The following is a 24,933-nucleotide window of genomic DNA, read 5'->3' as shown; positions in this document are numbered from 1 at the left end:
TGTAAAACTAACTTGCTTTTCCCTTTTCCAGTTCGAGTGAAGGACTAATACCTGAAATGTTAACGACTTCTGTTGCCATAGGTGCTGCCTGACCCACTGAGTGTCTTTTCTTTCCAGCACTTTTCATTTTTATTTTCGACATTCAGTATCTGCTGTATTTGTGATTTTCATTAAAAAGACACCTCATATTCCATCTTGACAGCCTCCAGCCCGATGGCACGAAGATGGAATGATTTCTACAACTTCCATGAAATTCCCCCCTTCCCTCATTGTTTCTCTTTCCTTTCTTCATCCTGGTTCCACTCTCACCCCTCTTCTCCTCACCTGCCAATCACCTCCCTCTGTTTTCCCTCCTCCTTCAGTTTCTTTTATGATACATGCTCCTCTCCTTTTAAAATTCCTTCTTTGTCCCTTTACCTCTGCTACCTAACCCTTTGTGGCTTCTATTTCATCCTCCCCCCCCCCCCCCCCAGCTCACCCACCTTCCTCCTCACATGGTCTCACCTATCACCTACCAGCTAACAGGCCACCCCCCCACCCCTCTTATTCTGGATTCTGCCTTCTGAGTTCCTCCAGTATTTTGTGTGTGTGTGTTGCTCAAGTTTTTAAGCATTTACAGAATCTCCAGAGTTGGCATTTCTTGTCGCTGTTTCTTCCTCAGGTTTGCAATTTCAAGTTCAAAATAGTGACATAATCTTCATAATCTTGTACATTTGAAGAGAAAGCTAGCAGAACAGCTTCAGAAGAAGTTAAATATGAAATTAGTATGTGCACACACTCAGGCACTGCAAAACAGTAGTGTATAATGTGAGGCAGCTCATCTTGAAAAACTTGATCAAACAAGAGGGAGAGGGGGTCCCATTCTCAAAGTTTGGGATGTGTCAGAAAGTTGTTTTTTTAATAAACGGCAAGAGTCCGATTGTTAGGGTAGAGTAACTGAGGGGAGCTCACCATGATTACTTTAAAAGTACACTCAGCGGCCACATTATTAGGTACACCTTTCTCCATATATCTAATGCAAATATCTAATCAGCCAATCATGTGGCAACAACTCAATGCATAAAAGCATGCAGACATGGTCAAGAGGGTCAGTTGTTCAGACCAAACATCAGAATGGGGAAGAATTGTGATCTAAGTGTCTTTGAACATGGAATGATTGTTGGTGCCAGACAGGGTGGTTTGAGTATTTCAGAAACTGCTAATCTCCTGGGATTTTCATGCACAACAATCTTAAGAAATGGTGTTAAAAACAAAAAAAAATGCAGTGAGAGGCAGTTGTGTGGATGAAAATACCTTGTTGATGAGAGAGGTCAGATGAGAATGGCCAGAGTGGTTCAAGCTGTCAGAAAGGCAAGAATAACTCAAATGACCTCATGTTACAACAATGGTGTGCAGAAGAGCATGCAATACATTGAACTTTGAAATGGATTGGCAACAGCAGCAGAAGACCACAAGCACACAGAAATACACTCAGTGGCCACTTTATTAGGTACCCCCTGTAGTTAGTAAAGTTGCTACTGAATGTATGTGACATGTGACTATCCATTGCCATTTTGATTCACTTCTACTGCGATTATACTGTTGTACGGTACAAGTTGTTCATTGAAGCTTTATGGAATACTGGTTGGACCAAGAGAATTATATCTGGAGAAAGATTGCCGTAGAGATCTATTCTCTGTGTAATTTGGTAGGAACAAGTTCATGATAAATTTCTGTATTCAAGTATTTAGAGTACACTTATTATTAAAGAATGTATAAATTGTACAACCTTTAGATTTGTTTGCAGTCACAAAGCAAGGAACACGAAGGAACTCAATTATAAAAAAACAAACCCCAACGTGCAGAGAGAAAGAGAGAAACAGAACAAATCATGCAAACAATGGAAGTGAACAACAACAGCATTCCAAATCCATTTGAATCCTTAGATCCAAATCCCTGGAGCAGCCCAAAGACTGTACAACCAAAGGTTATGCATTTAAGAACACTGTTTTATTTAGTATTAAATTCCTTGGAAGCAACTGAAAATTTTCCAGAAGAACATATTTTTAGGCTTAATAAGGCACAGGCACTTACTTGAAAATATCCTTCTTGTCCTGGCCATTGTAAACCTTCAGCCTCAGTGGGGATTTCCTGTTTCTCGTGTCTAAATGGAAAACCTGATATGTGATGGCAAAAAATTAGTTCCATGGTTATTTATAAAACCAAATTCTGTGATTAAAAAGACGGGCTTTTCATTAGGACTTTTTCAGTCAATCAACTTCCTTAAGTGATTTTGTTTGAAGATTTTGCTATGTTTGCATAGAAAGGTGAGGGAGGTAACTGAAAGTGTACACATCTTAAGTGTCTGCAGTCATTTAATAGGATCAGCTGATATTAACTCGATTATGTTATAGCATTAGGATATGCTGAGGTTACTTTTCTCTGTATGATCCTTCTTAATAGCAACAGAATTTTTTTTCGAATATATCATTTCAGAAATGGCTCTTATATTGTTGCTATTAATCAGTCTCTAGATTTTATTATATTAATTTCTTTAAACATCTGTAGAAAAATTTCAAGTATATTGGCATTTATCTTTTATCTCAAATGTGTATTTGACATTAAGTAAACACAAGGGATCCTGCAGATGCAGGAAATACTGAGTAACACACACAAAATGCTAGAGGAACTCGGCAGGTCAGGCAGCATTTATGGAAAGGAATAAAGAGTCGACATTTCAGGCTGAGAGGTGCTGCCTGACCTGCTGAGTTCCTCCAGCATTTTTGAAATGTTGACATTAAGTATCAATGAATAAAATACTCTGTGCAACACACAGGCCAAAATATTTGAAATTCTTTTACAAATGTAAGATTTGATGAAGCAGCTCTCCGAAATAATTGTCCTCTCTCTCTTCGAGATACAATCCAATTTGTTGAACGCGTAGCAATTTTTTTCAATTTAAGGTTTCAATAGTTGATTTTCTGCAGCTGTAATAAGATTGATATACAATCATAGTTAAACTGTTCTACTGCCTTATCTTACTAAAAAAAACATTGGACTAATGACTCTTACAAGGCACATCTTTTTATAGCATATTGGAAATGTTGGCGAAATGGCAAAGGACTTAATCACTTTTTCTAACTGTCTACATCAGAACTAGCTGTCTTCTACCTGCAATCATTTTGGCTTAGTTTTTATTTATAGTCTGCTTGCTGTGCATGTCCCACATATTCAGAGTTTACAACACAGGCACAAAGAAACATGTTATTTCATTTGGCCTCACCCTAACAGAGATATTCCTCTGATTCTACCCTTCCCTCCCTCATCTTCTATCCTACTGAAAACACAGTTATTTCCTCGTTTCACGTTCTAACAAAGGGTCCCAGTCCTGACCTGAGTGTTGACTGTTTCACTTTTCACACACCAAGTGTTTACATGCTTCCTATTTCCTTCCATGTCTACAGTGTTTTCATTTCTTTTGGGTGCCTTTCCCTAATAATTTGAGACTTTGCCACAGATTAATGAAAGGAAGGATTGCACTAGATTAGATCTAAATGGAATTTGCATAGTACTGTGTTTGTCAATGTGGAGCAGTGAGCGAGATTGTAAATCTGGCGGAGTAAATGATGTTGGGAATGGTGAGGGTGGAGTGCTGCAGGAGGGGTGTGGGACAGGTGGCAGAGAAGGAATACCGGATGTGGGAGATAGTGTGGTGCAGACACACCCAGCCCTGAGACACCAAACAAAGTAATTTGATTCCAAACAACTGGTTTATTGATCATTGTATGTCTCTCTAGTGCTTCCCATTCCCTCCCCTCTCCCTTCCCCTTTTGCCAACCAAGATTCCCACTCCTTCCCCTCTCCCTGCCTCCTTCCCACTCTCAGTCCACAACAGAGACCCAGATCAGAATCAGGTTTATCATCACCCACATTCGTCATGATTTTTTTTTGCAGCAGCAATACATAAAATTATTATAATACTGTGGAGGAAACTTCAGCATTTTCCATAAATGCCAGCGGCTTGACTTCATTAGGCAATTGAGGAGAATTTTTTACGTTACCAAAGACAAACACATTCCTACAGAAGGGACTATTCTGGCTATTTGCATCATAGCCTGATATGGAGGCTGCAATACTCAGAATCGAAGAGCCCGCAGAGGGTTATAGACTCAACCAGCACCATCATGGCACAACCCTTGCCACCATTAAGTTTATCTTCAAGAGGCAGTGCCTCAAGTAGGCAGTATCCATCACTCAGAACCCTCACCATCCAGGACATGCCCTCTTCTCACTTCCAGCATCGGGGAAGAAGTACAGGAGCCCGAAGATGCACACTCGATGATTTAGGAACAGATTTTCCCCTTTGCCATCAGATTTCTAAACAGCCCTGGAACCCATGACCATGATCTTGTTATTCATATTTCACAATATTTATTTATTGTAACTTATAGGAATATTTTAATGCAATGCATTGTACTGCAGCAAAAGGCAACGTCAGTGATAATAAACTTGATTCTGGTAAGTGGAACCGGGCAGGGAAGGGATGATAGGCATGTTGAACCAATTGGAGGAGGAGAACAGGAACACCCCCAACCCATTATCCAGTTTTGCTCTGTTCCTCCATCTGCCTATCACTCACATACATTCCTCTCCACTATAGGATTTCTGAATGGTCCATGAACACTACGTCAATATTCCTTTTATTGCACGGTTTATTTATTGTTTTGTGTTGGTGTCTGCCAAGTGGTTAAGGCGTTGGTCTAGTGATCTGAAGGTCGCTAGTTCAAGCCTCAGCTAAGGCAGTGTGTTGTGTCCTTGAGCAAGGCACTTAACCACACATTGCTCTGCGACGACACCGGTGCCAAGCTGTATCGGCCCTTGCCGTTCCCTTGGACAACACCGGTGGCGTGGAGAGGGGAAGGCCTGCAGCTTGGGCAACTGCCGGTCTCCCATACAACCCTGCCCAGGCCTGCGCCCTGGAAACCTTCCAAGGCGCAAATCCATTATTTATTGTTTTAAATTTATAGTACTTTATACACTCAGTGGCCACTTTATTATGTACGTCTGCTCATTATGCAAATATCTAATCAGCCAATCATATGGTAGCAACTCAATGCATAAAAGCACGTAGACATGGTCAAGAGGTTGTTTTTCTTCAGACCAAACATCAGAATGGGGAAGAAATGTGATCTAAGTGACTTTAACCATGGAATGATTGTTAGTGCCAGACGGGGTGGTTTGACCATAACTACTGATCTCCTGGATCTTCATGCACAACAACCTCTAGAGTTCATAGAGAATGGTGTGAGAAACAAAAATAATCCAGTGATTGCAGCAGATCCGCGGGTGAAAATGCCTTGTTAATGAGAGAGGTCAGAGGAGAACGGTCAGACTGGTTCAAGCCTACAGAAAGGTGACAGTAACTCAAACAACCACACATTTCAACAGTGGTGTGCAGAAGAGCATCTCTGAACACACAACACTTCTAACCTTGAAGTGGATGGGCTACAGTAACAGAAGATCACAAACATACACTCAGTGGCCACTTCATTGGGTACAAGATACGCATCATAAAGTGGTTAGTGAGTGTGTATCTTACACCGCACTGCTACAAAACAATGAATTTCACAATGTATGTCAGTGACAATAAGCCTGACCGTGAACTGCTTTAATGAATATTGATGCATGTTTGTTACCTTTAGTTTTCTGAGTTACAATCACATCATAACTTTTCGCAGGTATATCAGGATTAATGGGCTGCAGATGTCCAGCTCGTACACCGGTGTACGGGTCATCTGGTGAGTTGAAGTTTGGGAACACTGCGTACTTGGAAATGTGGGAATGGAAGGGATGTTCAGCAGGAAATGGCAGCCGTATCTGCTTCTGACTGAAAATATAAAGATACAATACATCCTATGAAGAAATAAGAAGAAAATGTACAGGAAATCTGCATTGACTTTCAAATAAAAGCTGAAATTGCAGAGGTTAATTCATTTCTGAAAGAGAAAGATGATGATGCAGGACTTGATGAAGTTGCCATCCAAAAGAATTTTGTCTTGTCTAGATACAGTCTAAACTGCTGGTACACGTGTAGTATTTTTAAATTTCATAACTCAGTTTTGGATATATTTTAAAAAAGAGATGATTAATCATTAAACTGTTCTACTACACTACGCAATGCAGGCTATAAAATGCTCTCAACTCTAAGCTGCACGTAGACACCAAATCTACTTCCTCAATAGGCAAAAAAAAAATCAGGATGTCCCCATTGACCCTTACCGATTTTTAATTACACATTTTAGCTAGATGCATAATGGCTTGGCCTGGCAACTGCAGTGTACGTGACCACAAGGAACTGCAAAGTCATGAACACAGTTCAGCATCATGGAAACAAGCCTTCCCTCTGTGGACTCTGTCTACACTTCCCCCTGCCTCAGTAAAGCATCAGCATGTCATACACATATTCTGAGGGCAAGGACAGCTCCACCAGATGGAAGAGGGTGGTGATGGATAGCAACTGGTTAGGTCTGTTGTCTAGGAAGAAGCAGAGAGCTTTAAGGCCTTCCTGATGGATAGAATTGTATCGGGATTGAATATCTATAGTGAAAATGAGGTGGTCAAAGCCTGGGAACTTAAAGTGGCTGACAAAAACAGAAAGCATGTGGAGTGTCATGGAGGTAGGTGGGAACGGACTGAAGCAAGGACGACCAAATGAAGTCAAGGTATGCGGACACGAGTTCAGAGGGGCCGAAGCAGGCAGAAACAACGGGCTTATCTAGATAGTCGGGTCTGTGTCTTGGGTAGAAGGTAGAAGTGAGCAGCATGAGGTTGATGACAGTGGATGGGAGATCTCCAAAGTTCAGTTGTTCTCCAGGCTCACAAACAGCTTCTACTCCACTGTTATTGGACTCTTGTATGATAAAATGAACTCTTGACCTTACAGTCTATCTCATTATGATCTTACACTCTATTGTTTATCTGCACTGCACCTTCTCTGAAGCTTTTACACTTTATTCCACATTGTTACTGTTCTATTTCAATGCACTTTATAACTTATTCATTTATAGAGATCAGGTAATGATCTGATCTCGATAAACAGTGTGCCAGAAAAGCTTTTTGAAGACCAAAGATCCTTGGGGTTAGCTCATCGCAAGTATTCCCAGGAAAGTGGAACAAATTGACCAGCTTTACAAAGAGACCACATTGATGCAAAAGACCAAACATCCTCATTGCACTCACTGTCCACACTGTTAGGTACATCCTCTTGTTAATACAAATATCTAATCAGCCAATCATGTGGCAGCAACTCATTGCATGGACGGAGAACATAGCTTTCTCAGTAAATTATACATCCAGTAGCCACTTTATTAGGTACACCTGTACACCTGCCTGTTAATGTAAATATATAATCAGCCAATCACGTGGCAGCAACTCAATGCACAAATGCATGCAGACATGGTCAAAAAGTTCAGTTGTTGTTCAGACCAAACATCAGAATGGGGAAAGAAATGTTAGCTAAGTGACTTTGACCATTGCATGATTGTTGCTGCCAGACCGGGTGGTTTGAGTATCTCAGAATCTCTGTCTGGGATTTTAACACACTACAGTCACTAGAGTTAATGGAGAATGTCGTGAAAAACAAAAAAAAAAATCCAGTGAGTGACAGTTCTGTGGGCGAAAGTGCCTCGTTACTGAGAGAGGTCAGAGGAGAATGGCCAGACTGGTTCAAGCTGACAGGAAGGTGACAGTAACTCAAATAACTGTGTGTTACAACAGTGGTGTGCAGAAGAACATCTATGAAAGCACAATATGTTGAACCTTGAAGCAGACGGGCTGCAGCAGCAGAAGATCATATCGGGTTCTACTCCTGTGCATAATAAAATGGCCACTTGAGTATTGGTGGTTCTTCCTTCTAAGAAAGCACAATATTTCCGAATAGCCTACTTCTGCTCCTATGTCTTCTGGTTTTCTAAGTGTGCTGCCAGTTGCTATGTTATCTGCATCATTTAAACAACTCGGTAATTCTCAGAGGCTATAGAAGACGAGAACAGTACAGTCTACTTACTCCATTGCAAACTCCCCTGTAGCTGGAAGCCTGGAAGAGAAAAATATTGAAATACAATTTAATGGTCAGGAGAGCAAGAAAGGACTGACAGTTCAATATAAAAGCATTGATCGACCCGCAGACAAGTAAAGAAAGCTAATTAAGATGTAGAAGTCGGCATCCTTAGAGGCTTGATGGGGAATGCAGAAATGTCAATGCTGTAGGAACTGTATTAGCTGTTTATACACAGCTAGATTCCACAATGATCCCTCCTGTCGTTAGAGATTTTGATGGTGGCGCAGTTATGGGCTTGGATGCAGATGCTCAACACTGAATCTTACTATTCTCTGTCATCTGACAGACCCTTCTGATCTAGCCCCATCATTGTACCCGATATCCTGACAAAAGATCCACCTTGAAAATTAAACTTTTCCATTAAAAGCAAAGTCATACAAACCATACAAGACCACTGGTACCAAAAACATATGCAAAGGATTCCGGTGAATTGGGACACATCAAGACCAGTATATTTTGGCCCAATTAGCTGAAGTTTCATGGAAATAGTTAAAAACATAAAAAAAAAATGAACTACCATTCAATGAAGTAACAACTTATTTATTTAAATGAAATATAGAACAGATTAGAACAGTAGCAATAATCCTATAGAATTGTGTATTAGTTCCTAATACTTATCAATGACAGAAATCATCCATGTTTTGTTCTGTTGACTATAAATGAACAATATAGTGTAGACATCTAGTGCAGATAATGGACAGCTTTCTTACAATGTTTCCATGATTGCATCCTCCAAATCCTCATTTCCATTGTAACATTCAGATGATTGTTGATACCTTCAAATTCTTCAGAGTTCGTAACTTTTCAATGTAGTGAAATCGTTTGATTTTCACTCCAGGCCAATTCTGGCACCTCCAAAGCTGAGTGTTTGGAGCCTCAGTGAGCTAAACAATTCTGAATTGTCTTACTGCTTATTCTTGGCAACATTCAGTGACAAAAATCACTGCTTTTCGAACACACACAAAACTGATGCTACTTTATGTGAAGCGTGGTGCCAATGCATGTGTAATGGCCACGCAAGTTAATGCGATTGATGCTAGTTAGAAACTGTTCAGTAACGGTCTCCAGTCCCAATTAAGTGATACAGTCTCCCAAATAGTCAAAGGGAAGCAGTGTTATTTTCTTGAGTAGGCTGTGTTGTTTAAGAGTTGTCTCAAATAAGAGGCTGTCCCAATTAATTACTGGTCCAACTAACCAGAATTCACTGTACTTTGCCTGCAACCAGCTCAATATACCTCTTCTTGGTGGAAATTGACTTTTAAAATTAAAGACATGTAAAATGTTCACTGGCTTTATTGTTCACTTCCATGAGGCAGTAAAGTGTCAAACTACATGTACCATTATATTAAAATTAGAATGGACGTGGTCCAGCAAACCTACCATGAAAGTGCTTTAGGTCTGTTGGTTCATATCCATTCTAAGTTGAATATAATGTTACACGTGGTTTGATTCTTTGATCTTCCTGGAAGTGAAAATAAAAGCAGTGAAATATATAATATATAGAAGTAATCCTGCACCAAGAAGAGGCCATATTGAGCTGGTTACAAGCAAAATATAGATAGGTATATTTTGCTTGTAGCTGCTGCTGTTGTATGCTTGGTATGACTTTCTTTTTCATGACAAAGTTTCATTTTTTTAAATGTTTTTTTGTCAGTCTACCAGGTATGAGTTTGAAGTTAGATCAGCAGGACTAGTTTGACTGTGGAGAGCAGTGAGATCTTCGGTGAAGTACCCGATAGTTCAGTGGTGGGCATCTGTGTCCAGGCCCATACTCAAAGGTTCAAAGAATTGAAGTTCATTTACTGTCAAAGACACAAGAAAATCTGCAGATGCTGGAAATCCAAAGCAACCCACACAAAATGCTGGAGGAACTCAGCAGGCCAGGCAGCATTTAAGGAAAAAAGTAAGCAGTCAACATTTTGGGCCAAGACCCTTCATCTGTACTGGAAAGGAAGACGAGACTTCAAACCACAAGAGGAACTTCTCCTCCACCTTTCCAGTCCTGAGGAATGGTCTTGTCCCGAAACATCGACTGTTTATTCATTTCCATATCGTAGCCTGGCCTGTTGAGTTCCTCCAACATTTTGTGTGTGGTGCTTTATTATCAAAGCATGTACTCCGTATACAACCCTGAGATTCGTCTGCCCGCAGTCAGCCATTTCAATCTTGCTCAACACTTTAATTGGCGAGTTGGTTGAGAATTGGAACTGATCATGGGTTCATGCCCTGCCATTAGGCCACATACTCCATTCCCAACCTCATTCTTAACCATTTTGAATTCCCTTGGAGACAGCAGAAGTGGCAGATTGCTCAGTCACCCCAAAAACATATTATCAAAATGTAAATTACAGGCTCCAATCACACACAGATCAGTAGTAAAAGTGTACTGAAATGAAGAAGGAGAAGAAATGGTTGTTTCATGCACTGTCTGTGGGACATCGCTGTTACTCGTGCTGGCACCATCTTGGACGACCATGAAAAATAATTGTACCACAATCAAAATCCGTAAAATCAGGCAATTGTTGTGGGACCTTGCTGTTAATAAATTGCCAATACAGTTACAACAGTACCTGAATTCCTGCATGCACTGCCCAGTCTCTAAGGACGTCAACTTCCACATCTTAATTAATTTTATTTTTATGCCAAGCACAAGGAGTCTGGGCTGATCAATGCTTTTATATTGAACTGTCTTTCTTCTGCATGATGCAAAGTATTTCATAACCATCCTCTAAAATCAATATAACTGCAGGCGATCGTGTCATTTTGCACCTTCCACCCATCCCAACTGGTGCTCCCACCTGCAGTTAGTCTTAAATAAGTGTTATTCTGAAACACTGAGACAAATGACCAATTTGTCTGAGTGTATCAGTACACCACCTATTTAGGGCTACATAATTAACAGTCATTAACTGCAATGATTACCAATAAAACAAACACAAAAAATTTCACATAGCTTTTCATCAAAACAAAATCTCGGCTTATTTTGCCACTGAACAGAAAAAAAAGCTGCAAAGGAAAGCCGGATTGTTTCAGTAAATGAATCCTTACAGGCTGGCAAATTGACACATGTCTGCATTTTGTTTGACAGTTCTAAAAGACTTAGGACCATTGCACCTTCTAAAATTATGCCAATGTTTTATCTGGGAGTACAGAAGAACAGCTTAATTAACATCTGTTTATGTTCCTGTTTTTCAAGATTCTTCCAGGCCCCAGCAACCCATGAGGAGAGACTGGGAGTGTGTACCTTTATTCAGCTAGAGCAATCAATATTTTAACATTTTCAAATGGAATTGTTTCTTTCATTTAATGTGTGGAAAAATGCAGATTGGTGCACATGTATTACCTCAGTAGTATTTGAGTAATATTGCAGATATGTTGTTTGAGTAAGCATTCATTTTCTTTTAATAATTCATTACAGGTTATTGTATAAATACGTGAATTGCATACATCAGCACGCTACCACGTGATACGAGTGCGGCTGAATTAAAGTAAAACACAAAATTAGACTCTCATTTCTATCTCCTGTGCCCTCCTTTGAAGTAGTTTGCTGTTTTGAAGTTACAAAACATAACGCAGATATTTGTCCAATACATTGAAAATAGGGCCCTGAATTCTCTTAAAGTCTGCTGATATCTCTTGTTCTTTCTGCAGAGTTGCAGCTGATTTGCTGGCTGAGCTTGTCTATCGGGTGGATCAGACACCATTTCAGAGTTCACAGGCCCTGTTTTCTTTCCATCAATACAACTCCCCACTCCACACTGACCTTCTGTCTGCCTCCTCTTTACTGATAACCCCAACCCCTTCTCAGGGACTCAAGTTCACTTTTAGAGGTACGCCTCGGTAACAGGCCCTTGCGGCCCAACGAGCCCACATGGCCCAATTACACCCATATGACCAATTAACCCACTAAAGTTCAAAGTTCAAGTCCATTGATTACTAAAGTATGCATAAAATATACAACCTTGAGATTTGTCTGCTTACAGTCACAAAAGAAAAAAAATCCAATAGAACCCATTTTAAAAAAGTCATCAAACTCCCCATGTGCAGAAAAAAACTTATTTCCAAATAAGCATGCAAATAACACTCAGAACTGAAGTTCATGAAAGTGAGTCCGCAGCCACAAAGCCAGTCATCACTACAGCCATGGGCTCTGTTCAGCACAGACGAGTAAACCCTGTGGAGCAGTGAGCTGAACACCAGCCCATCCCTCTCCTCCAGTCCAGACACCCTGACCTTTTCAATCTGGCCCAGTGCTTAAATCAGCCAAACCTTGGGTCATTCCTTGCTCTTCGACATGGGCCCTGCTGCTTCGATACACTCTCGGACCCAGGCCCCGCCACCTCGGTTCAGCTTGTACTCACTTCCAAATCTGGCGCACTGCTTAAACTGACCACTGACCAACAGGTCATTCCTCGTTCTTGAACCTATACCTGTGGTGAACTACATATACCTGTCTGGACATGCTCCCAGCTGACTGCTCCTGTGGCCCCTCCCACCAACCGTGGGAGGAAAGCTACACGATCACTGGGAGAACACACAAACTTCTTACAGACGCAGCAGAATGGAATCTGTAATAGTGTTATGCTAGTGTGGTGAACTACATATACCTGTCTGGACACGCCCCCTGCTGACTGCTCCTGTGGCTCCTCCCACAGACCACTGTATAAAGGCGATCAAGGCCTGAGCCCGGCCTCTCAGTCTCCAAGATGTAGTATGGTGGTCACTCACTGCTTGTTCCTTCTTCCAGTCAATAAAAGCCGATATCTCGCCTTACGTCTCAGAGTGAGTTATTGATGGTGCATCAGCCAGTGATTTCCAAAAGGGGCGGTTACATGTCCTAAGGGAGGCATTAGGGGAAATAGACGTTTATGGGGGGCATTCAGATTCTTGGGGGGTGGTAAGCAGCACCCTATCTTGAGGCACGAGACCTGATCGATCGTTAGTAGAGCAGGCACTCCCAAAAAAAGGAGGAGGCACTGGAACACAGGAGGGACCATAGCTCTGCGTCATCGTCACAACACATCCGAAACTCGGCAATCTCATCAGGCCTTAGCAACAAAACAGGCATTATTGGGGATGCATAAATTAGCAACCAGACTGCCCAACATTTCCCCTTGACTCACAGCACGGAATGAGTTCATGCAATTTAATAGTTGGTAAGTGAAATACACCCTCTCAACTTTCTCTGCAGATCTACAGAAAACAGGTCTCGCAAGGATACAGTGCTGGCTGTAACCAAACGATAAAATAGAGCCAATCAGTGAACCAGCCAACCCTGGGGATTCCTTTTGACGTGTTCAAAGTGACCTTGGCTTCATATGTACGGTAAGAACCATCTTTGGGGGATTATGAGCCTTCATGTGATTGTCAATCGTGCTAACTGGAATAGTATAAAGGCAATCTGCTGAACATCGGCTCTATCCTGACTAACATTCAGATTCCAATCGGAATCCTCGTCAACATAATTTCTGTTGTTGTGATCGTCTTCATCTTCGCCTCGTCGTTCCTTCCATCCATCCGTGTCAACTCACAGCTGTCATCAACATCTGGTAGGCATTCCCAGTTTGTGTTAATGTTTTATTTTAATTTTGCCCTGTTCTCTTTCAATATTTTTATTAGTTTCTGCATAAAGGAACACAGAGTACAAGAAGATATATAAGTCAAAAGAAAAAAATAAAATTGTACCAAATATATTGTATTAAAAATATAGTTACAATCACAAAATCCTGTATTAATAAAAATTAAATTGTAATAATGAAATATAATAATATTGTTATACAGAAAAAAAACACCACCAAAGTCAGAGCTATTTAAAAAAGCAAGAAAAAATGGAAAAAAACTCTGCCCTGTTAATGATAAATAAATACGTACGGTGTAATCTCATGGTTTTATTCCGTTCCAGTCAGATCAGCAATGCCCCATGTGTCTTATTTGTAATACAGTTCTGTCTAATGAAGCCATGAAACTATCAAGATTGAAGAAACACTTCCATAAAAGTCACCTTGAAAAGGCTAATTATGGTATTACTCTGTTCAAGAAGATGAAAGAAACATTTGACAAGTGTCACACACTCACGTCATTTGCTAAGAAAGCTAAGAATGACCTCGGCAGTGGTCTCATTGCTTCTTCTATTTCCAAAATGATAGCCAAGTGTGGAAAATCTCATACAATTGGTGAAAGATTAATAATGGCTGCTCTATCAGAAGTCCTCTGAGTAATAACTCTGTAGCTCGTGGTATTGATGAAATGAGTGAAGATATTGAGTAGCACAGATATACAAAAAACTGAATTTGGGGTACAATTGGATGAGTCAACTTTGTGAGACAACGAGGCATTGCTAATGTACGCTTTATCAAAAATAGAAAGGTTTATGAACAGATTCTCTTTTATAAAAAGTTAAAAACAAATATCAGTGGAGAATCAATCTACGATGAGCTCAAAATGTATATTGAGTATAAAAGTATTCTGATTAGGAACATGATTCCTTGTGCAACTGATGGAGCACCATATATGACAAGTTGCCATGCAGTGGTGTTTATGATAAAAGACATTCCAAATCTGTTTGCAATCCATTGTGTAATTCATCAACATCTTGTAGCCAAAAACCTCAGCCAGTGACTTTTTTCAAGCATGACTTCTGTAATATCTGCTATCAACAGAATTAAAGCTCATCCATTAAATAGCAGAATATTTCACCAAATTTCCCAAGCTATTGATGAAGCTTCTTCACATTGAAGTGTGTTGGCTGTCAAAAGGCAGTTGTTTAAAGCACTCACGATGAGACCTGACAAAGGGTCTCGGCCCAAAACGTTGACAGTGCTTCTCCCTGTAGATGTTGCCTGGCCTGCTGTGTTCCACCAGCATTTTGTGTGTGTGTTGTTGTTTAAAACACTTCAATCTTTTTGACACTGTAGTTGAATTTTTGCTCAAAGTCAACAAGAGCTTTAGAAACAAGATTGAACTTTTACGTGGAGATGTGGCATACCTAGCCGATCTGTATGGCAAAATGAATATTCTAAATATAAAACTGCAGGGTGAGAATTTCAATTTAATTCAGGCAAAAAGTTCAATGTCCACTTTTATTGGAAAATTGGAAATATATAACCAAAACATTAGGAGAAGAATGTTCTCACAGTTACCCTGCATGGAAAGTATGATACTCTCTTTCATAGGTGGTGATTTGCAAGAGTACAGCTTATACCGGCAGTCACTTTAGAAGGATTTTCAGAATCCTTCAGAATTTGAACAATCTGGTAATTCTGCAGTGGGTAATTAAACCCTTTTCTTTATAAGATAGAGGGACAGGAAGAGAGCTTGCAAGAACCAATTACTGAAATTCAGAATGATGAAGAAGTAAAAAATGTTCTTCAAAAATGTTGGCTTTCATGGTGTGTGGCTACACTGTCATATGAAGTTTCCTGGTCTTTGGAGAAGAGCCAAACTGCTCTTCATCACTTTCCCATCCTCCTACCTTGTTGGAGGAGGCTTCAGTGCAGTGAACCACATATTCACAAAAAACTGAAACCGCTTGGACGTTGTAATGCATGGGGAATTAAGGCTTTTGTGGTCTCAATTTGAACCAGATGTTTCATCTCTTGCTAGAAACCATTAAACTCAAGGATCACATTGATATTGAAGCTGCTGTAGATAAGTTTTAAACTAGTTTTAAAGACAAATAAAAATTTAAAGCAGAATATTTTTTCTCATGTTAGCATATGGTAGACATGTTTTTACATTATGGGAGCGCCAGAAAGTATATTGTGCCCAAGAGGGGTTTTGGTAAATATGAAGGTGCTCTGGGGGGGCACTGACAAGTAGGAACATGTTTTATGAGTGCATTGCACTAAAAAGGTTCGGAAACACTGTGTTACACTAAATGCTATGCTACCATGCTATCCCTAGTTGTTCTTCTAATTTCCTGATCCCCTCCCCACTCCATCCAATCCTCAAAATTGTCCTTGTACTCAAATCATGTCCACTCCAGCTCAGTCTGATCTTCAGCTCATCCCCCATGTCTTTTCCACTGATTGTATCCAGACCCTGTGATCACCCACAACCCATCTTCTCATCCACCCCAAAGTGATTTTCTCCCCACCACTCTCTCCCAATCTCCCTATTCACCTAAGATGGAGAAAAGAGGTACAAGTCCTGGGAACACAGGTACAAAGCCTGTCAAGCTGGTTGTATAGAAATGCACATGCAAGGTCTGGCATTTCTCAGTCCACTAAACACAATGATACATACACTTGTTGCATCTATATACAGTATTGGCACCTTATGACTTCACACCAAATGTATAATCTCTTCAAATATGCAACAAGCATTTTCTACATTTAAAATGCACACAAATGGAGCATATACATTGACCCATGTAACTAGATAAAGTTGTTCTGGACCTTAGCAGAAATTCCCCTCTGCATATTTCACAACTATTTTATATTCAATAGAACAGCATTTTGTAGGGAAAATTTGTGATACTTACAGCTGATCAGTGGGACGAAGTTGACTCCTCTTCAGCTGGGTGAGATCATAATATTGATCAATGGTAACATCGCTACACAGAGAGGGGAATTAGTAGTCAACATGTTAGTAAAGCTTTTAAGTTCAAGTTTATTGTCATTCAACCATAAATGTGTATGCAGCTAAATGAAACACTGTACCTCTGGGACCAAGGTACAAAACACAGTATGAATGCTCATGAGGCCAGGAGCATTCAGCTACGAGAAATACTTATGTACAATATAGAAACTGGTGTTACCTGCGTGTATTGACACATTGCAGAAGTTGCTGGAAAATTTGCAAGAGAGAAAAGGTGGAGCGATGTTTCGAAACTTGACATTTGAAAGCTTAATTTTGCAAGCAAATCATAGATAGATGGTTTGCGGATGGTCCAGCGAGAAAATCCTTCATTTCCCACTACAAGCCTGCTACATACGGTTTGTGAGAGTGCAGATGAACACGAGCGAAAACGATCAAACCCAGAGGAGATCAAAGTTCTTAATTTAGGTGTCCTGACGAAAGGTCTTGGCCTGAAACGTTGACAGAGCTTCTTCCTATAGATGCTGCTTGGCCTGCTGTGTTCCACCAGCATTTTGTGTGTGTTGCTCTAAGTTCTTATTGCAGTGTTTTGCTAGCTGTTAAAATGAATACCTCTATATATAAGATTCAGTGCGCACTTGTTGTTGTCACAGGGCAAAAAAATTGCACAGCACAAGATTTTTGCACACACTGGTCAATACAAATCAGAGGGAATGTTGGTTGATACACTTCACCTGATTCAGATGAAGGATTTCAACAATTAATATCGACTGCTCATCTCCCTTCATGGATGCTGCCTGACCCACTCCAGTGCTTTTTGTGTGGTTCCACATTTCCAGCATTGGCTGAATCTTACGTCCTCACCACGGCCTTTGGCTATTCCAACAATGCAACTTCTCTTTCCCACCAAGAAAGGTGACAGCAGGAGATCATTTACACCATTGTTATCCATGTTTGAAACCCCAGCATTAGAAGATATCTGCAGAAGGTGTCTCTTATATCAGAAGGTCTACATTGGTAATCTCTGTCACTTGTAATGGATTTGTGCAGAACTGGAGAGATATCCTGCTATTCAGCGATTCACACCGTGCACCCCAAACAACCAGCACATTGCTAGATACAGACTCTTCGGATTAAACAATAAAATAAATATAGTCAGCATTGTCAGAAGTGGCAAAAGCCTTTTAATGTATCTTTAAAACCACAATAAGTGACATATGCTAAAACAAATGTAATTGAAAATGGCTAACGTAGTTTTAAGGTGCCTTGAAGTAGGTACAAGCAGGATGTCAGTGGTAAGTTTTTCACACAGAGAGAGGTGAGTGCGTGGAATACACTGCCAGCGATGATGATAGAGGTGGATACAAAAGGGTCTTTTCAGAGACTCTGAGATAGGTGCATAGAGCTTAGAAAAATAGAGGGCTATGCACTAGGGAAATTCTAGGCAGCTTCTAGAGTAGGTTACATGGTCGGCACAACATTGTGGGCCGAAGGGCCTGTAATGTGCTGTAGGTGTCTATGTTCTATGTTGCTAAAAGAACTCCAGAAATTCGCAGAAGTAACACAAATTGAGAATCACACGTCATTAATGAATGAAAATTCATCCATTTAAAGAGAAAGGAAAATTCCACTGGAGGAGTCACATCAGGTGATCTTTGGCATTTACTAGCCATTTCAGTTGGGACACTGCCAAAGGTCCTGGATCAGGCTTGGATATTTGGTTGTAACACCAAGTGTATACCTGCACCTCTCTGATTCTGTATTCAGAATTGGTCCAGGTTTTAGCCTCAGACATCAGGCCCGAAAACTAGAAATGACAGGGAATAGCAGGGAAATCTGTGGGTGCAGGAGTGGAGGTTGAAAGGCCCGGAGGTGATCTGTCCTGGGGTCGGAGGCCTGACTGTGCATGTGGGTGAGGGGGTGGGAAAGGGACTTGTTTGTCATTGTTGTTGCTTGCTATGTTGGTCGTTTGCTCAAATTTGCATCACTTGCTCAAATGATGCTCTTCACTATGTGTTCCAATGTGTGTGTGATAAATAAATTTCATTTAACCTAAACAAATGAGTAACATTTTGACTTCTAACATCACACTGCACAGAACTGCTCCAATGAACTTGCTGTGGAATCAATTTGTAGATAACCTATTACAGGGATTTAAATCTACAGGGTCTTGGAGGGCCAGGGGGGCTCTGTTGTTAACCAAGTATACTCACAAATCCAATCTCACATCACACTTGTTTACAGGGTGGACCCAGGCCCTTATTTACCACCCCACATGCTATCAGTCAGCAAAAACTTTTTTTTTAAATTTAAGATTCAGTGCAGAATAGGTTCTTCCAGCCCTTCAAGACATGCCACCCAGCAAATCCTAGCCTAATCACAAGGCAATTTACAACGGCCAATTAACCTACCAACTGGTATGTGTCTGGACTATGGGAGGAAACTGGAGCACCCGGAGGAAACTCACACGGTCACAGGGAGAATGTACAAATTCCTTACAGTCAGCCATGGAACTGACCCAGAGTTTCTGAATTTCAGACACATGTATTATACTCATGAGCATGATATGAATGTACACTCCCATATACCATCCAAACTTTTATTAGACCTCTAAAGGAAGAGAGATTAATATTATCATTGGTTAAACATTACTTTTTTTCATATCAGCTGTTGCTACACAACATGAAACTGGAATCTACATCTGGAAAGGGGGAATAACATTACACCTGTGCAAATCTCCATAGGGTCTGGTGACCCTGTAATCGCTTTTTCGGAGGCCGATGTCAGAACATCCTTAAAAAGGGTGAACCCTTGCAAGCCATCAGGTCCCAGTGGTGTACCTAGCAGGGTACTAAAAACCTGCGCCAACCAACAGGTAAGAGAAAATCTGCGGATGCTGGAAATCCAAAGCAACACACACAAAATGCTGGAGGAACTCAGCAAGTCAGGCAGCATCTATGGAAAAGAGCATAGTAGACGTTTCAGGCCGAGGGATTAAATGTCGATGGTACTCTTTTTCATAGATGCTGCCTGGCCTGCTGAGTTCCTCCAGCATTTTGTGTCTGTTGCTCCAAACAACAGGTGGTGAGTTCAAAGAAAACTTCGACCACTTACTGCTTTGGTCTGAGGTTTAAAAGGGCATCAATCATATCAGTGCCCAAGAAGAGCAGGGTGAGCTGTCTCAATGACCATAGGCTGGTAGCCCTCACCTCTGCCACAATGAATTAACTCCAGCCTGAGGAAAGATCTGGTCCTACTGCATGCTGCCTATCCCCACAACAGGTCGACAGCAGCTCTCCACCTGGCCTTGGATCAGCAAAGTATATGTCAGTCTGCTCTTTATCAACTACCGCCTCCTGTTCAATATCATCATTATCTCCACATTAATCATTACGCTTCTAAACCAGGGCTTCTGTACCTCCCTCTGTGACTGGATTCAGGAAGTCCTCACCGGGAGACCGCTATCAATGTAGATCGGTATTAATACCCCTCACTCCCAGTCAAGACAGGTGCACCTCAGGGATGTGAGCTTAGCCCACTGCTCTACTCTCTCTAAACTCATAACTGTGTGGCTAGGCACAGCTTGGACGGCATCTATAAAGCTATGCAGGTGACTCTATTGTTGTTGGCAGAATCTCAGATGGTGACGAGGAGACCGATCGGCTGGTTGAGTGACAACTTTGCACTCAATGTCAGCAAGACCAAGGAGCTGACTGTGGACTTCAGGACGAGGGAAGTCGGGAGAATGTACATAGGTCTTCATCAAGGGCACACCAGTGGAAAGGGCGAGCAGCTTTACATTCCAGGGTGTCAACATCTTGGGGATCTATCTTGGGAATAACACATTCATGCAGCCATAAAGAAGACCTGTCAGTGGCTCTGTTCTGTTTGAGTTTTACCACCGAAGACTTACAAATTTCTATAGATGTACCATGGACAGCATTCTGACTGGTATACCACAATCTGGTTTGGAGGCTCCAATGCACAGGATTGCACGAGGCTGTCGAGGGTTGAAGACTCAGTCAGCTCCATCGTGGTCACAAGCTTCCTTCCCCCCCACCCCCCCAGAGTACACTGTAAGAGATGTTGCTTCAAAAGTACAGCATTCATCATTAAAGGTCCTCACCTTGTGGGATATGACCTCTTCTCGTTGCTATCATCAGGGAGGAGGTACAGGAGCCTGAAGAACCTCATTCAAAGTCTTCCGCTCTGCCATCAGGTTGCTGAATGATCCATTTCTCCATGATTACTCATTCATATGTGCTATGTCATATGACATCATCATTATGTGCCTTGTCATATGTATGACATGGGCAATCATGATCTTTCCATAACCATGATTGTTCTTGGCAAATTCTTCTACAGAAGTGGTTTCCCATTTCCTTCTTCTGGGCACTGTCTTTACAAGATGGGAGACCCCCATCCCCTAGCCATTGTCAATATTCTTCAAAGACTATCTGCCCGCCGTCAGTGGTTGCATAACTAGGACTTGCGATGTGCACCAGCTGTTCATACGACCATGCACCACCTGCTCCCATGGCTTCACCTGACCCTGAATGGATGCTAAGCAGGTGTTACACATTGCCTAAGGTGACCTGCAGGCTAGCAGAGGGAAGGAGTGCCTTACACCTCCATTGTTAAAGACGTACCTCCACCCTGCTGCCCACAAACAGTACCTCATTATTTCTTTTTTTGGCACCGTTTACTTATTTTGTAATTTCATGTCTTTGTACTGTCCAAACAGAAAAGCAAGGACCTTCCTCTTTGGAGTGACGGAGTAGAGATAGAGGTGTATGAGGTAATGAGAAGCAAAAATAGAGTGGTCAGCCAGTATTTTTTCCCTGGGGAGGGCAATCACTAACATCAGGAGACGTACATTTAAGGGCCATGGGAGATGAAAGAGGTTAGGTATTTTTACACAGAGTTGTGGGTGCCTGCACGACATTGCTGGGAATGGTGGTAGGAACTGATAAAATAAGCTTCAATGAGATTTCCCACTCCCTGCTCATTTTTCTAAACTCCAGCAAGTTCAAGTCCAGCACCATCAAACACCAATCTTTTCATTCCTGGGATCATTCTCCTAAAACTCCCCTGGACCCTTTTCAATGCCAGCACATCCCTGCTTAGACAGAACTGCTCATGATACTCCAGATGTTATCTGACTAATGTCTTATAAAGCCTCAGCATTACATCCTTGCTGTTACATCAGTTATTTCATAAATCAAAACAACTTAAGCACAAACCTAGGAAGAGGGTATCCACCATAACCAAAATGTTTGTGCCCCTTCACCACTACTGTTGGATACTTGGTCTCTGGCCCGTGATGGTTCGGTAGTCCCAGTGTCCTGGCTCCTCCACGTTCTCCCTTGGTGCCCCAGGGAGTCCGGGGACCCTTTGAGGCATTTCCCAAATACTGAGAATATCTGTGACAAAAAATAAAACACAATATGTTAAGTAATGTCATGCCATATTTATTTAAGCAAAATGTTGTAATATCAACACCTCACAAAGGAATATCAAATTACTAAAACTTTAGAAAAAAATATTTATTTATTAATTTTTTAAAAATTACAAGAATAAATGTGATGATAAAATAGTAAGAAAAATAATATTAACCCTCCCCCCCCCTTAACCCTTGTCTAAAGAAAGAAAAAAAAAGAAAGAAGAGAAAGATTGCCTGGATATCGGAGGATCCCCACATGCTCCATGGAGTTCAAAATAATTTTAATATTTATTTTTTCTTTCTCCAATTACTTTATAATTTTATCTTCAAAGGACCTATGTATTTAATCCTATCTTTTGTAAGTATGGGAACCAAATTTTCAAAAATATATCATATTCATTTCTTAGATTGTATGTAATTTTTTCAAGTGGAATACAGCTATGTATTTCATCATTCCAACATTCCATAGTTAAATATAAATCAGATTTCCAAGTAACTGCGATAACTATTTTGGCTACTGCCAATGCAACTTTTATAAATTTTTTCTGATACTTATTCAATTTAAGTTTCGGTATTGTCCCTTCAATGTCTCCTAATAAAAATAATACTAGACTATGTGGGAGTTGTACTCCAGTAATTTGTCCAATAAAAGTCTTAGATTTATCCAAAATGGTTGTATTTTAAAACAAGACCAAGTAGAATGTAAAAAAGTACCAATTTCTTGATTACATTGAAAACATCGGTCAGACATATTTGAATTTAATCTATTTATTTTCTGTGGTGTTATATATAATTGAAGTAAAAAATAATATTGTATTAATCTAAGTCAAACATTTATTGTAGTTCTCATACTATCAGAACATAATCTTGACCAATTTTTTCCATCAATTTTAACATTCAAATCAGATTCCCATTTTTGTCTTGATTTATGAATTCCTGATTTAATTGTCTGTTTTTGAATCAAATTATACATACAAGATGTAAATATTTTAGTTTTTCCTTTCTGAATTAGTATTTCTATTTCACTAGGTTTTGGCATCAACATTGTTTGACCCAGCTTTTCTCGTAGATAAGCTTTTAATTTAAAGTAACAAAAAAGAGTATTATTTGATATTTTATATTTATTTTTTAATTGATCAAACGACATCAATATACGTCCTTCAAAACAATCACCTATATATTTAATCCCCTTTTGGAACAAATTATGTAAAAGTTTATTATTCATTGTAAAAGGAATAAGCCTATTTTGAATTAAAGTTCTTTTTGCTAATAAAGATTTCTTTATTTCATCGTCCATATTTACCTTATTCCATAAATCAATCAAGTGTCTTAATATAGGAGATACTTTTTTTCCCATATCCATTTGGATTCCCATTTATATATAAAATCTTCTGGTATGTTTTCTCCTATCTTATCTAATTCTATTCTAATCCATGCCGGTTTTTCTTCATCAAAAAAAGACACAATAAATCTAAGTTGATTTGCTTTATAATAATTCTTAAAATTTGGAAGTTGTAACCCTCCTAAATCAAATTTACATGTCAATTTTTCCAATGATATTCTTGACATCTTTCCTTTCCAAAGATATTTCCTTACATATTTATTCAGTTCTTGAAAAAACTTCTGAGGTAATTGTATTGGTAAAGTTTGAAATAAATATTGCAATCTAGGAAATATATTCATTTTTACAGCATTAACTCTATCTATTAATGTTATTGGTAACATCATCCATTTATCAAGATCCTCTTTTTTTAATAATGGCAAATAATTTTGTTTATATAAATTTTTTACATCATTATCAACTCTAATATCCCATTTATTGACCATCGAAATTGAGTTACTAAATAAACATTGATTATAATTTCCTTTGGTAAGGGGTAAAATTTCACTTTTATCCCAATTTACTTTATACCCTAATACTTTCCCATATTCTTCCAATCTAAAAGATAATCTTTGCAAAGATTGCAATGGGTTTGTTAAATAAATCAAAACATCATCAGCAAATAAATTAATCTTATATTCTTCTTGATTAACTCTAAAGCCCCCAATGACTGAATCTATTCTAATTAATTCAGCTAATGGTTCTATTGCCAATACAAATAAAGCAGGTGATAATGGGCAGCCTTGTCTAGTTGACCTCGTTAAGCAAAATAGTGTTGAAATCTGACCATGTGTAACTACTTTAGTTTGAGGATTTGTATTTAAAGTTTTAATCCATTGTATAAAAGATTTTCCTAACTCATATTTTTCCAATACCTTAAATAAAAAATCCCATTCCAATCTATCAAATGCTTTTTCTGCATCCAAAGCAACTGCCACACACATTTCCTCTCTTTTTTGTGCCAAATGAATTATACTAAGTAACCGGGTTATATTATCCATTGTTTGTTTTTAATAAAACCTGTTTGATCCATATGTATTAATTTTGGTAAATATTTAGATATTCTATTAGATAAAATTTTTGATAGTATTTTATAATCTGTATTCAACAAAGAAACAAAGATAATAAGGCCTATATGATGTTGGTTTTAAAGGATCTCTATCTTTTTTTGGCAATACAGTTATGATCGCTGTTAAAAAAGATTGTGGGAGTTTATGCATTCTTTCCACTTGGTATATTAATTCCTTAAAAGGAGGAATTAATAAATCTTTAAATTTTTATAAAATTTATACGAGGAAAACCATCTTCTCCTGGGGATTTGTTACTCTGAAGTGATCCTAAAGCTTCTTCAACCTCTTCTAATGTAAAGGGCATATCTAATCCTTTCTGTTCTTCCAAATTTAACTTTGGAAGGGTTATTTGTGATAAAAAAATTTATCTATCTCAGTGATCTTATTTTGTGATTCTGATTGA

At 39.6% G+C, this 24,933-nt stretch overlaps 1 protein-coding gene across 2 annotated transcripts in view; it reads right to left on the bottom strand.

The window, feature by feature from the left end:
• LOC132378297 (uncharacterized protein C7orf31 homolog) overlaps positions 1-24,933 on the bottom strand; it is an 87,825-nt gene that overhangs the window by 20,034 nt on the left and 42,858 nt on the right. For both annotated transcript variants that reach the window (XM_059945105.1, XM_059945104.1), the window contains exons 2-6: positions 21,880-22,059; positions 16,581-16,652; positions 8,045-8,074; positions 5,676-5,866; positions 2,074-2,156 (exon numbers count right to left, since the gene is read on the bottom strand). In XM_059945105.1, the coding sequence (XP_059801088.1) occupies positions 2,074-2,156; positions 5,676-5,866; positions 8,045-8,074; positions 16,581-16,652; positions 21,880-22,059 (556 nt within the window). The remainder of the gene's footprint in view (positions 1-2,073; positions 2,157-5,675; positions 5,867-8,044; positions 8,075-16,580; positions 16,653-21,879; positions 22,060-24,933) is intronic.

Source organism: Hypanus sabinus, chromosome 20 (genome assembly GCF_030144855.1).
Source record: "Hypanus sabinus isolate sHypSab1 chromosome 20, sHypSab1.hap1, whole genome shotgun sequence".
NCBI classification, from domain to species: domain Eukaryota; kingdom Metazoa; phylum Chordata; class Chondrichthyes; order Myliobatiformes; family Dasyatidae; genus Hypanus; species Hypanus sabinus.
The sequence above is the reverse complement of the archived record's forward strand: the minus strand, read 5'-3'. Positions and strand labels throughout refer to the sequence as shown.